General features: G+C 26.4%; 2 protein-coding genes across 4 annotated transcripts; both read right to left on the reverse strand.

Moving 5' to 3' along the window:
* Positions 1-550: 550 nt before the first annotated feature.
* Positions 551-8,163, reverse strand: LOC100741896 (protein shisa-5). 3 transcript variants are annotated; one of them, XM_012381893.3, is made up of 6 exons: positions 8,019-8,144; positions 7,838-7,948; positions 5,796-5,955; positions 3,574-3,698; positions 1,199-1,300; positions 551-974 (listed from the first exon to the last, which is right to left on the reverse strand). In XM_012381893.3, the coding sequence occupies exons 2-6, from the start codon at positions 7,893-7,895 to the stop codon at positions 886-888; spliced, it is 534 nt and encodes a 177-aa protein (XP_012237316.1). In that variant the 5' UTR covers positions 7,896-7,948; positions 8,019-8,144; the 3' UTR covers positions 551-885. The 3 variants fall into 3 exon arrangements, with proteins under 3 accessions (XP_012237316.1, XP_012237317.1, XP_012237315.1); XM_012381894.3 differs by having other exon boundaries at positions 1,199-1,297; positions 7,838-8,163; XM_012381892.3 differs by having other exon boundaries at positions 7,838-8,143.
* A 1,043-nt stretch (positions 8,164-9,206) lies between these two features.
* LOC105680345 (lipid droplet-associated hydrolase) lies at positions 9,207-10,635 on the reverse strand. The gene is made up of 4 exons (XM_012381891.3): positions 10,439-10,635; positions 9,981-10,300; positions 9,722-9,913; positions 9,207-9,645 (listed from the first exon to the last, which is right to left on the reverse strand). Exons 2-4 carry the CDS (start codon positions 10,287-10,289, stop codon positions 9,217-9,219), a joined length of 930 nt encoding a protein of 309 aa, XP_012237314.1. The 5' UTR covers positions 10,290-10,300; positions 10,439-10,635; the 3' UTR covers positions 9,207-9,216.
* Between the last annotated feature and the right edge of the window lie 2,050 nt (positions 10,636-12,685).

A 12,685-nucleotide genomic window follows, 5' to 3' on the forward strand; every position in this document is an offset into this window, starting at 1 on the left:
TCGTATTGTACGAAAACATTATATTATTTACAATTATATATTTTAGAAACAAAGGAAGTGATTTTAAACACGAAATAAATAATCGAACATTTTATTTTCAAATTATACATTGTGATAGTAGTGTCTATAATTAACTAAACATAGTAGTACACTTTAACATATATTTTTTAATATTTAGATATTTGTAATTATATAGCGAGTAATGTTTTAAAAAATCTAAATTAGAATTCAATGGTAATATATAAAGATAATCAATAAGATATACTTATAAATAATACGTAAAAAAATATCAGAAACTTCTATAAAAATGTGAATCCAAATACATACAATATTTTTATGTTTTACATCAGTTTAAAGGTATCTATAATATTTCAAATTCATTTGAGCTTTAATAATACATTGTTCATATTAATTCAGTATATTAATTTCCTTATAAATTGACTATTTGGAGTGTAGTTATGTAACTATTAGTAGTCTTTTAGATATAAAAAAAATATTAGTTTCATAGAGTTGATATGGCACCGAATTCATTTTGTTAATAAATGGCTACGTATAAATAAAATGTTCATAGTTTATTGAATTGTCCATTTGGACACAATCTTGTAAAATCGTCCAAAAGGTCGCATATCCTAAATAAATACTGATCTTGATATTTCCTGCGTTCAACTGAAATATCGCAGTAATTTAAATGTAATAATTGTACGAGTACCCCATTTCTTAGCTCTTTAGGATTAAGGAAGATTAGTGAAAACTCGGAACTTCACTGCGTCTTTAGTGTCTTGGAAGGGGATGACGAGTAACACTTGCAAACGGAAAATCATGTTACAAGCATCCGTTTCGAAAATACACGGTTTGTGATGGGACTTCTTCAAACATTATTCGACGTTACTGTTGCGTTGAAGACATATAATTTGGATTATAAGGTGCTTGTTTTTCATAAATAACTTCAGAATAAATCGGTGGTTGTGATATTCCTAGAAAGAGGCAATTTAAATTTTATAACAGTAAAAGAATAGGTAAATTTATATATTCTTGTAAAACACAATACTAATTAATATTTAATACTGAATAAAATAAATATTAAATAGATCATCTTTAGTTTTCGTAAATTGTATCTAAAATAAGTTAATTAAAATTTTTATGCAAAAAAATATATATAGATACTATCGCTACTTTTTTAAATTTATTTAATAATCACCTGCTGAATTCGTAGGATACGCAGTGTTTATATAGTGTGGAGTTGGTTGTGGAATACTCGTGGGTGATTGAATTACATGTACCATACTAGGTACGTGTACTTCTGGAACAAAATTCCCGTAAAGTAAATTCAATTCTGGAGAATATTTTATTTATAGAGACAGTAGACGAATATTTGAATTCAACAAATATGTGTCAATTTTTGTTTCTACTTTATCACTTGTATGTGAAATGCTTAAATAAATCGTTTAAAAAACATATATTTTGAAAAACTTTTATTATCTACAAGTCTTTATCTAATTTTTTTATGAACAATTATACTTTTCGCGATTGATATGAGAAAATCATATTGCAATTTTCATATTCATCGTATAAAAGTAAAATTATATGTTATTCCGTGGTAAAAGATATTTCATTTTTCGAATTTTCTACAAATTATGCATTCCAAACCAACAACGAAGCTTCGAAAACGATTTCAGAAAAGATGACAAGGGAAAAATATTCCAAGTAATTGAAGTATTATTAATAATACTGTTTATCTTATCTTGCATTAATATTTTTTTAAAGCTTACTAGAGAGCTAAATCTCTCAACATGTTTTATGGAAACCGATTTAAAAATAAATTAATATTTACATTTTATTTTTATATTAACGGTAATCGTTAGGCAATTTAGGTGACCTATATTTTACAATACATACCTTAGTAACATGGTTGTTTTGAAATATTATACTTTAACATTCTTAATGTGACAGTGGGAAGAAAATGTTTGCTCACATTGAAAGATCACAAAGATATTTATTATATAATGTTACAATAAAAAGCACTTATCTATATGTTAGTTATATATCATAAGTTTACATTTTTCTACAAAATTCAATAGCCTTCTGTCATTAGTCATTGAAGTACATATAAACAAAAAATGGGTCACAAGTATTATCACAATACTTTGTGTATGTCAGTATAAAATCGCGTATAAAAATATATATTATGTATTAAGAATGGAAGTCAACTGTTTCGCTGTGTAATCTGGCAAAAGTAAAATCTTGCAACTTGCAAATATACGGATAAACTTTATACTTCCATAACGGTTTCAATACGGTATTTAACAAGTAAATATGTACTATATTTCAGTGCATATATCTATAAGATCGAATTTTTAAAATAAATATAAAATATAATAAACATCGTTATACGTGTATTAGTTTTCATTAAATAAACACGACTCGCGCCTGTTTATTTAATTTTACAAACGCCTTATATTATTGATATATTTGTTACATAACATAGATATAAAAAAAGCAAAAAAAATATAACATCTTTTGTATAAAAAAAAAAAGCTAATCATGGAATGTTTGATCACCTTTTGATTACCTAAAAATTCAAGGTCGTAGAATTTTTTTGGCATGCAAAAAGTTCAAGGCAAACGCGTGAAAGTCTTACCAACATAATTGTTATTCATAACGTTGAATAAGTATATGTAGTTGTTATACTTGACAATGTAGTAATATTAAGCGCATTATATTGTCAAGTAATAAATAATTTTCTGACATTGTTTCTAACAATGTAAGCTGAACACTGTGATTTGTCATTAGGATATTTCTAGAATCGTTTCTTCAACAAAACCGTACCATATTGCAATTAAAGTACTGTTCCTGAAGTACTTAGCGTTACATAGTTTTCAAAATCGCATCTACGTATACGTTAAAAAATGTTATAAGCACATAAGTTCAATGCGTTAAGAATATACAAATAGAAAGCGAAGTCAAAATATTTAAAAAACATGTGTAGTTCGATATATACTTATAGGAAATATTATATGTAATGTCAGGAGATTGGAAGATGTGATGAAATGGATTCAGATCATAGGTGGCCCTAAAAATAATTACAGGACGAAATTAGCTATTACTTTCCCTGCAAATCTATTTTATAAGTAAATAAACTGTCTTTCTTTTTTAATATTCGTTTTGACTGTCTCTACAAATAAGTATTTAATACGAATTAAAAATTAGGTAATAGATTAGTTATTTAATTAAATAATATTATTTATATGTACATGTTTAAGAAGCAATATAAAAAAGAAATAAAATCAATAAATTAATATTTTCATGAGATATGATATATTATAAAAATTGAGTATATAAAATAATATAAAAAGTGGTCTATATATTACATATATGGTAATAGTAATATTTTCAACTACTTTAATTAAATATCTGTTTAGTTGCAAATGCTTAGACCAATTTTTATATCATAAAAAGAAGAATAGTAAAAAGGAAAGATAACAAAAATTAAATTGACGATTGTTATGAAAATTTTTGTCTAATGATATAGAATAATATTTTTAAAACGCGAATATTATACAAAAAGATTCTTACTTCCATAAACTGTTCCTCGATGACGTCTGCGATACCATGGGCAGCAACTACAGCATAGGCATGATATGCAGAATACTATTATTGTAAACAGAACTGCTAATATGGTAACCGCTATCAGCACTATCCTATAAAGAATTCATGAAACAAAATCAAGCAAAGTTAAATCATTTTATGTATATAATGTATTGTAATGGACACTTTAAATTATTACATTATTATTTAATTTTAATATTATTTCAACCGTTTTAGTAACAATTTATTTAATACATATATTAACACACTAATAGACGTGTTACAGAGGCACTATTTTATAGAAAACATGCGCATTTTTTTAATATAAATATTATCACGTATAGATATTGTTATGAACTAACGTATATCAATTAAGTTAAATTAATAAAATGCAAAGATATTAATATGTCTTAGTAATAATAAATTATTTAAATGCAGAAGTATGGAAGAAGCTAATAGATACTGATTGAAGAAAGAACATAGTGTTATAATAAAGAGTTTAGAACATTGGGTGGATAAATGCAGAGTAATGGAGGGCAGAAGCGTGAGACTGGAAAAAATAGTGGAGGGACCGAATTACAAAGAAATAATAGAATGATTAGGATATCTAGAACATAAGAAGGGGGGGACACGAGGGGACAGGAATGAGGGATCCAAAGATAGGTAATAGTAATAATAGTAATAGAATAGGTAGTTATAAACCTGAAGATATTTTTGATATTTTTGCTTTAGTAACAAATTTACTATAGTGGATTAAGTTTGAGTTAAGTCTGGGTGAAGTTCATATACCGATATGATTATATTGTATATATATATGCGTTTGTCTGGAATGCGTTTATACGTCTCACGTTTTAATTTGTAAATATACAGAAAGATAAGAAATGAACTGAACTTAGCTATGTTAAAGCATACATGTATGCATATATGTATGTATTACATGCTATAGTAAGATGTGCTATAATGAACGAATGCTACAATGAACAATTGTTATAACTAATATCAGACTGCTATAGCATAGCATACAAAGATGTTACAACGAATGCGAAGAAATATCTGCTCAATGTAATTCGCTTCACCGACTTTTTCATCCCGCCTTCGTTACGATGGTAAAGACCATGATATTGACGATGCGAATCTGTTTAAACTTTCCTTTCTCTCGTTTAGTAATATCTATCGCATAGAAGATAACTGAACAGTATAAGCAATATTATAAACTAACGTGGTGTAAGATGAACGAGTATCGTATGTCATAGTCAACGGACGAGATCTGTTTTTGGAAAGATAACGTAGGTAAAGGAAAGCTGGTCAACATGATTGTCTCATCAATTTCTAATAAATAAATAAATTTCATATTATTTTTATCACTTATTTTTTAATTTATGTTATATTTTTCCGTTGTTTAAACTGTTGTACTAATGATAACTTTGCTCTTAACTGTGAGCCTGAGATGAATCACTCCTAAGTACATATTTTTCAATATATATTTCAACGAATATGGTTGCAGAACCAATTCGTTCGTTTTAGCTTACCTCGCTGCTATTGAATAAATGATAAATTTTTTTTCAAGCGGCTATCATATTTATAAGTGGAAGTAAAAGTTGAATAGGCGGTCAGAATAATGTGTGCCGTCATCAATATCATTATTAAAATATCAGTTCAATTTCAAGTTATCAGAATGAACTATATTTCCTCTGCGCTTTACATTGTATGGTATGTAACTCAACTAAATGGGATCATTTAAATATCTGTCTTATTTATATCTATTGTTGTGTGAGAAAACTCCTCAGACAACATAAACACAAGAATATTGTTTCGCATTTTCCCTGGTCTTTCATACACTCAATTTAACAAAATTAAAGTCAAGATATTTGTAGAAGTAATTGTTTTTCGGCAAACAGATTAATATTTTTATTATTTGTTAATAATATTAATATATTTATTTTTAAATATATGGTTCCATTAAAAAAAACAATAACCTTGAAATTTCATTTAAAAATGTCACCATTACCATTACATGTGTCCGACTAAACAGTATATTTTTGACTTCCCGAGTTTTTTCATACTATCATTAGTAAGGGATATTTAGATGTTGCTATTTAAATGCAGCATTAATTAATTGGCGATTTTATGCACAAACAACACATAACAAAAACATAAACAAAATTCCAAAAAGACTACATAAACAAAAATATTAATGTAAATTATTTTACCATGACGATTGAAAACCAAATTCCATAGCATCACAGCAATAAATTTTTTCACTAGAAATATCATAGCAACAATAAGATTTTTCCTTAGGATCAAGCAATCCTGGGCATGAATTGATTGCTCGTGATATGAAGTTTTTGTTCCCGAACGTGCACTCCATTCCTAAAACAATTAATTTCGTTTGGGGACATTAATAAATATACATACACACGTATATATGTATATATTTTATATACGTATATAATGTATGAATAAATAATAACTAAAATATTATCGAGTATGCTAGAATTTATACAAAAAAACGTAATTAAATGATATTGAAAAATTATGAGAAAATATTAATTATTATATTTTTTGTTGGAACGTTCTTTTTATGCTAAATATTGTTTAAGATAATTACATATATGCCATTTTAAATACTCTACTGTATGCATTATTTACATACTCGACGTAGTTTTTAATATCATTATTTGTGTATTCTATGTTTAATTTTAGTTAAATAGAAAACATTCCTAATTCCTATAAATACTTTCATTTAATATATATATATATTGTTATTAATTCATCATATAATTAAAGAATTATACATCTATTCCTTATTTATAATCACAGAAATTATAAGTAATTACATGATAAAAATTTCAGTTGATTAAATTAATTATAGTCAATTTAATAACTTCATTTTATATATACATACAATATGTAGATAAATGAAAAAGCTGTCGTTGATAGCGTCAGCTTCCGGTCTTATATTTCAACGATTCAGATAAACCAAACTTTCAAATTAAAATGAGAAGATAAAGGATGATGTCGACTAAGTAAAAAATATGAAACTATAATTCGAGTGTATGCTTCATACAAATCGATGATCGTGATCGCTGTTATTATAAATTGTAAAATTATAAATTGATTTTCAAATTATTTATCGAATTAAAAGAAAATTGAAAGAAAAAAGATTGCTGCAATATTCTAGCAATAACCATTAGATTATTAAAATCATTAAAAAAAGCTATAAACTTATTTTTTATTAAGTTTGTCGATATATTACGTACTTATGCAATTCTTTCAAATTGTTTTAACAATACAATTTTACGTAATTTTAATACAAACCCACTTATTTTGGTTATAAAATTAAAATATATACAAACAATGTTTATTAAGATGGCATTAATGAAAAGATAACTTACTAATGTTGATTAGTTAATAGCAATGTAAGCTATATTTTTAAACAATGATACTTCTTATTCTAAAATCGAAAGTAGTTAAAAAATGTTTACTTATAATAGATTACAGCCTAATCAATTTTTATGAGCGTCCATCAGAGAATCTTAAGTTACCCACAAAATTCTAAATTTTTTATATTTTTATATGACTATTTTTTCCTCTTTGAATATCATTATAATAACAAACAGAGATGTTGAATGATATGGTTAATTATTCACAGAGGTAACTGCATATGTATTAATGTACGAATGTTGATCTTACATAAAACTACATAAAATAAATAATTGAGAAATAATAAAATGTAATTAGGTTTGCTAATTATTTAATACTATATAATCGAAGAAAGAATTGAAATATTTGTCAAAATATATGAAGAAAAACCATTCAAATAATAGTCATAAAAACGTAAAATGAATAATATTAATATTTTTATACAACATATAATACAGAAAAATTTTTCATTTCTTATAATATTTGATGCTTACAATTTATAGATGATACATAGATCTATACACTAATCTATGCTGTTACATATTGAATATAAATCTTTTAAAATCAATAATGTATTTCTTTCTCCGAAAACAGCTACGAAAGGTTGTAAGTATAAAAAATGTATTTGCTGACGATATCCATTATTATCTAATCTAGATTTCAGATGGATTACACCAAATTTGAGTGCAATACTCTGGATTTCTAATAGTTAATAATCATAATGAATCAGTTATTGTCGTACGTTATCTAATTTTACCAGATTACTTTTATGTTGATACCATCCTGTTACTAGAAGAACAAATTCAGTACTCCGAAGTCTCACACTTACCATAAGATAACCCCGCGTTGATGCAAATAAGCAGCAATAAAGTAGTAACACGCGACATTTTAAGTAACTTGAATTTCAAATCACAGAATTATGGCTTCAACAAGATTAACCCTAAAAATAATACACTGAGATTGAGGTACCTGTTAACTATACAATTAATAAACAAACGTAATGTATAAACTCTTCTCCCTACTATGTAACGGAATGCTGCAAGTTGCAGACTGTTAAATATAGTGTCGAATGTTGGTATGACTCAAAAGATGTCAGCTTCATCCCTTGCGTCAGTCGAATATTGCCGAAGAAAGCCGACCATTTAATCACACTTTAAGCGGTAACTTTGATTTGTTACTAGTTATAAAGTACTTGTTTGAATATTAAATTATATTAACATTATGTGTATATTAAGTTATATTTGAATTTAGATTATGATTTAATTTTGTAAGTTAAACGAAGTACATTTCTTATTTTACATATATATTAATCCTTTTTATTATATATATAGCTTTACACTAACTTACAATCATCCAGAAAAATCTTCGTACATCTTATAAAAAGACCATTTTTATTTAAATAAAACATATGTAATACCGTATAATAACATATTTACTTCTTAACATATAAAGTAAATAATGCTTAATTGTTTCAGTATAGAACGTATTAATTTTGTGATTTTGAAATCACACAAACATGCAAAATTTTAAAATATTAGTATTTTATTTTGAATTGTATTCACCAACACACGCGCCATACACACGCGCAATTTAGATATAATAAATGACAATAAAAGTAAATTAAAAGATACACATATATTTTTGTGTATTATTAACATCTTCGTTTCAATTTCTGTTACATAACAAATAAATTGAATATAATTCAATAATTTAATAGGCGTATTGCTAATAATCCTTTCCTAAACTGCTCAAAGCATAATAGATTTTGTGATAAAACCAAAATTCTTGAAGATAACTTCATAAATGGAAAAATCCACGATCAATTTTGAAATTCATAAAGGAGCCAAATTTAATTGATAATCTAGTATAATGTCAATATATTTACATATAATACAATATCTCTCACAAGTTATTACTAATAAGCTAGTACATGATAAAACACTTAGTAACATTAAGCATGAAATGTTTTTCATGTAAAAACATTTAAAATTTGGATTTCAAATCACAGAGTTATGATTTTAATAAGGCTGAATGGAAACATATTATACCAATGTTTTTTCTGTGAGAAGTTTTTAGTAGCATTAAACAATTATTTAACTATTGAAATATTAATAAAAGCTTTAAAATATTATGAATCATCAATTGTCAACTAAATATATGTTTCAAAAGTATGACAAAAAGATTAATTATCGTTTTTCTTTTTTAAGATTACAATATGTTATCATTAATTACATCGGCAACAAGCTTTCCCATTTCTTTGTCATACTGCAAAACAAAGGAATGATCATAACCATGCTTACATAGTTCTGCATTGAGATCAGAATGCTTAGATTTCAAATCTTCATAATATTTAACTGGTGTCCAACCATCACAGTTGCCATAATACAACCATAATTTATCTGCATATTTTGAAATTATGTCGTCATCTCGTTCTTTTATTATTTCCATTTCTTCCTTTGCCATTTTAATTATCCTTTCTATGACATGAGGATTTACCAATTGAAGTAACGCGTTATTGTATTTTGAAGGAACTCCTTTTAACAGTGCTATCATACTGATAAAAAAGATTTTTAAAACATGTGGAAGAAATTGAAAAGTCCAAGCAATAAGAACGAGAAAGGATGCAATGCGCAATATCTGAAAAAAGTTAGTTTTTAATTGACATTCTATATGCTACTATGTAAAATAATATTTTGATAACGAAAGAACTTACAATTTTAGTGAATATCCATCCATTAGTGGTTGTGGCTAAATGTTCTATGGTTGGAAATAATAGATAACATTTGGTTATTTTTTTAGCAATGATATCATCTTTTAGTATATTTAATATCATCCAACTCCCTATTGAATGCCCAATAAGATGCAGTCTTGCATCGTCTGGTACATATTTTTTTATGAAGTCTTTCTGTAATTAAATTATGACGATTTAAAGTTTCTTCCGCAAAGCAATAAAATTTAGTAAATAAAAATACCTTGTGCTCTAATTGTGCCATTAAACTATAATGTTCGTTCCAAGTTGAATTACTTGGCATAGTAATTGCTAAATTGTTCGGTGGTTGTACATGACCAGCATTTCCAACCACCCAAACAGGTACTTCACTAGGAAGTCTTGATTTTATAGTTTTTATAAATCCCTCATAAAATTCTGCAATGCCAGGGTTACCCGTAATAACAAGTACTATGTCTTTCTTACCATACTCTGCAAGACCTTCTTCTACCCAACGACCTTCTGTAATTACTTGAGTTGGTATGCCATTTATTTGTAACATAGCACGTTGCATATTGTTTTTTGCTATAATAAGATTTTTAATATATATAATATGTTTCTATTTCTCTATTAGTATCTATCAAATTTATTGCAAAATATATTTAATTGCTATGCATTATATTTGGTTGTCCCAAAAGTTTCTTTCGTTTTATTATATTTTACCTGTAGTAACGGGCCACGTATAAAGGCTATTTCTATTTAAGAATCTAGATATATTAATAATTGATAGATGACTAATAATTAGATAAATTTAACCTAACAAGTTTCAAGAAGCAAGACTTTGCTGATGTTACACTAAACTTTTGCTTCGAATTTTGTGTTCTTCTTAATCAATTAATGACATTTCATTCTCCAGTAACAAATTTTTGTACTACTTAATATAGTACTCAATATAATAGAGTGGATAAGTGGGGAGGTAAGAAGCGAAATAGGTATAAGAGATGTAAAACCGAAAGTTCGTCCAAAGTCGAAAGGTACGGACTAAACAATAATAAATAAATAAATAAATATAAATAACTTACAATTTTAAGAAGCTATATCTTTAACATTAATACATAAATATCGAAATACAATTTTGGTGACATTTTAGATTGTACATATGCATGTTTTCAATACATTGAAATGAGACTATATATATATCCTATCATCGAAGAAGCTAAGTTGAGTGAACTATAAAGTCCAAATTACGAAAGTCCCAGTTCAATTCCAGATGTTTTATATTCAGCAAAAAAAAATTTTTTTTTGTGGTTTTGTATATAATTTTATGAAAGTTTGTAATTATTTTTATACGTCTAGAAGTATACATTCTTTTACATTTTTATAATAATTATATTTTACCGTAGCGTATACAATAAAATTATATTGCTCAAATTTTAATTTTTAATACGATCTTATTCGAACATTCATTATGTGTGTACTTACACACATTCTGTTCTAAAAGTAATAACTGATAATAGGAATTAGATGATCAAAATATAATTAGGATCAATCACTAAAACAGAAGGTATAATTATTTTATATATTAAGTCATCCCATACATTCGTTTCGGTTTTTACTATGGTATTTGGACCGGAATTTGACACATACCTGTAGATGCTATGAAAATATGTAGTCACATTCTCATTCTACAACTAGTCTTCTGAAACTTGTGACTCTACACTAAAATATTTTTTGGAATAATTCTCACCATTTCTATATCATTGCGATACTAGAGCATGTGTGGCACAAAATGTACAAAAGAGTTACGTGAATATTTAATTGGGTAGTTTTATCATATATTCCATATTCTCTATATATTGAATTCCCAAATTACTATTTATTTCTTCGCTGTAATATTTTCTAGCTGGCAAAAAATTTGACGGTACTTATTGAGATTAAAAGATGAAAATCAAATAGTATTTTATAAAAATTTATAAATGATTGTATCAAAAAATATTTCAATGAAAAATCACAAATGTTTTATAGCGAAGGCATAAAATATCTTTACCAAAATGATGGGAACAGGTAGTAGAACGGAAAGATGATATATTTTCGATTTTCATAATTTAACAGGTGTGATTGAAATTTTGTTGTAAAAAGTACACTGGAAAAGCGATCTTATGAAATGACAATATAAAATATTATCATACAGGAAAAACTTTAACGCAACTATAGATTTTAATAGGTAACTATTATGTTAACTAAACTAATGTTTTTATTGCAAAATTGTTTTGATAAGAAATAACTCTTATAATATACAATTAATATAATATACAATTCATAAAAGATATTTAACCCATAATTTTGTTTCTGTAATTATCAATATTTTTAATAATTTAAATTAAATAATTGCGTAACTGAAACATTATTTCGTAAGAGAAGTATTTTCTGTTTACCTATTGTGTTGTCGATATGTAAATACAATAAAATATCTTAGCAAACTCCTAAATTACAGAGTATATAGAGCTTTTAATTATTTTGTCTTTATATCCAGTAAAAACTTATGCTTCGTTATGCATTTTCTCCTCATTGTGTAAAAAAAGGAAACAAATATCGATATCTGCAAAACCAATGAGTTTCGGTTTTCCAAATTATACAACATAATAAACAAGTTAATATCTAGCACGCCGCATACGATTAATTTTGGAATTCGTACAAAGTTGCAATATTAGCACTAATTTTTTAATCACATAACTAGTATGCGCGTCTATTGGTTGAATAAAGTTGTCTACGTATGTAAAGCATTGCCAAGTTAAATATAGCCAAGTTACAGTTTATATAAAGTAGCGAGTGTTATTTTAGTAAAATAAAGATTCAGTATAAATCTCTATAGGCGCAGAAGTTAGTGAGCCGCCATTTTGGTAGCTTCTCTGATAGCGTATTTCCCACGGTGCACTGCGACAGCAGTAGACGCGGCAATATCTGCTCCAG

Source organism: Bombus impatiens, unplaced genomic scaffold (assembly GCF_000188095.3).
Source record: "Bombus impatiens unplaced genomic scaffold, BIMP_2.2 scf_0136, whole genome shotgun sequence".
Lineage (NCBI taxonomy): Eukaryota > Metazoa > Arthropoda > Insecta > Hymenoptera > Apidae > Bombus > Bombus impatiens.

Excerpts from the sequence above, each read along its gene's own strand:
- LOC100741896 (XM_012381893.3), bottom strand. The coding sequence starts at position 7,895 with ATGTCGCGTGTTACTACTTTATTGCTGCTTATTTGCATCAACGCGGGG. Across the intron at positions 5,956-7,837 it reads CAACGCGGGGTTATCTTATG|GAATGGAGTGCACGTTCGGG; the intron begins GTAAGTGTGAGA and ends TAATTGTTTTAG. Across the intron at positions 3,699-5,795 it reads TTTGGTTTTCAATCGTCATG|GATAGTGCTGATAGCGGTTA; the intron begins GTAAAATAATTT and ends AATTCTTTATAG.
- LOC105680345 (XM_012381891.3), bottom strand. The coding sequence starts at position 10,289 with ATGCAACGTGCTATGTTACAAATAAATGGCATACCAACTCAAGTAATT. Across the intron at positions 9,914-9,980 it reads TGGCACAATTAGAGCACAAG|AAAGACTTCATAAAAAAATA; the intron begins GTATTTTTATTT and ends ATTTAATTACAG. Across the intron at positions 9,646-9,721 it reads GATGGATATTCACTAAAATT|ATATTGCGCATTGCATCCTT; the intron begins GTAAGTTCTTTC and ends AACTTTTTTCAG.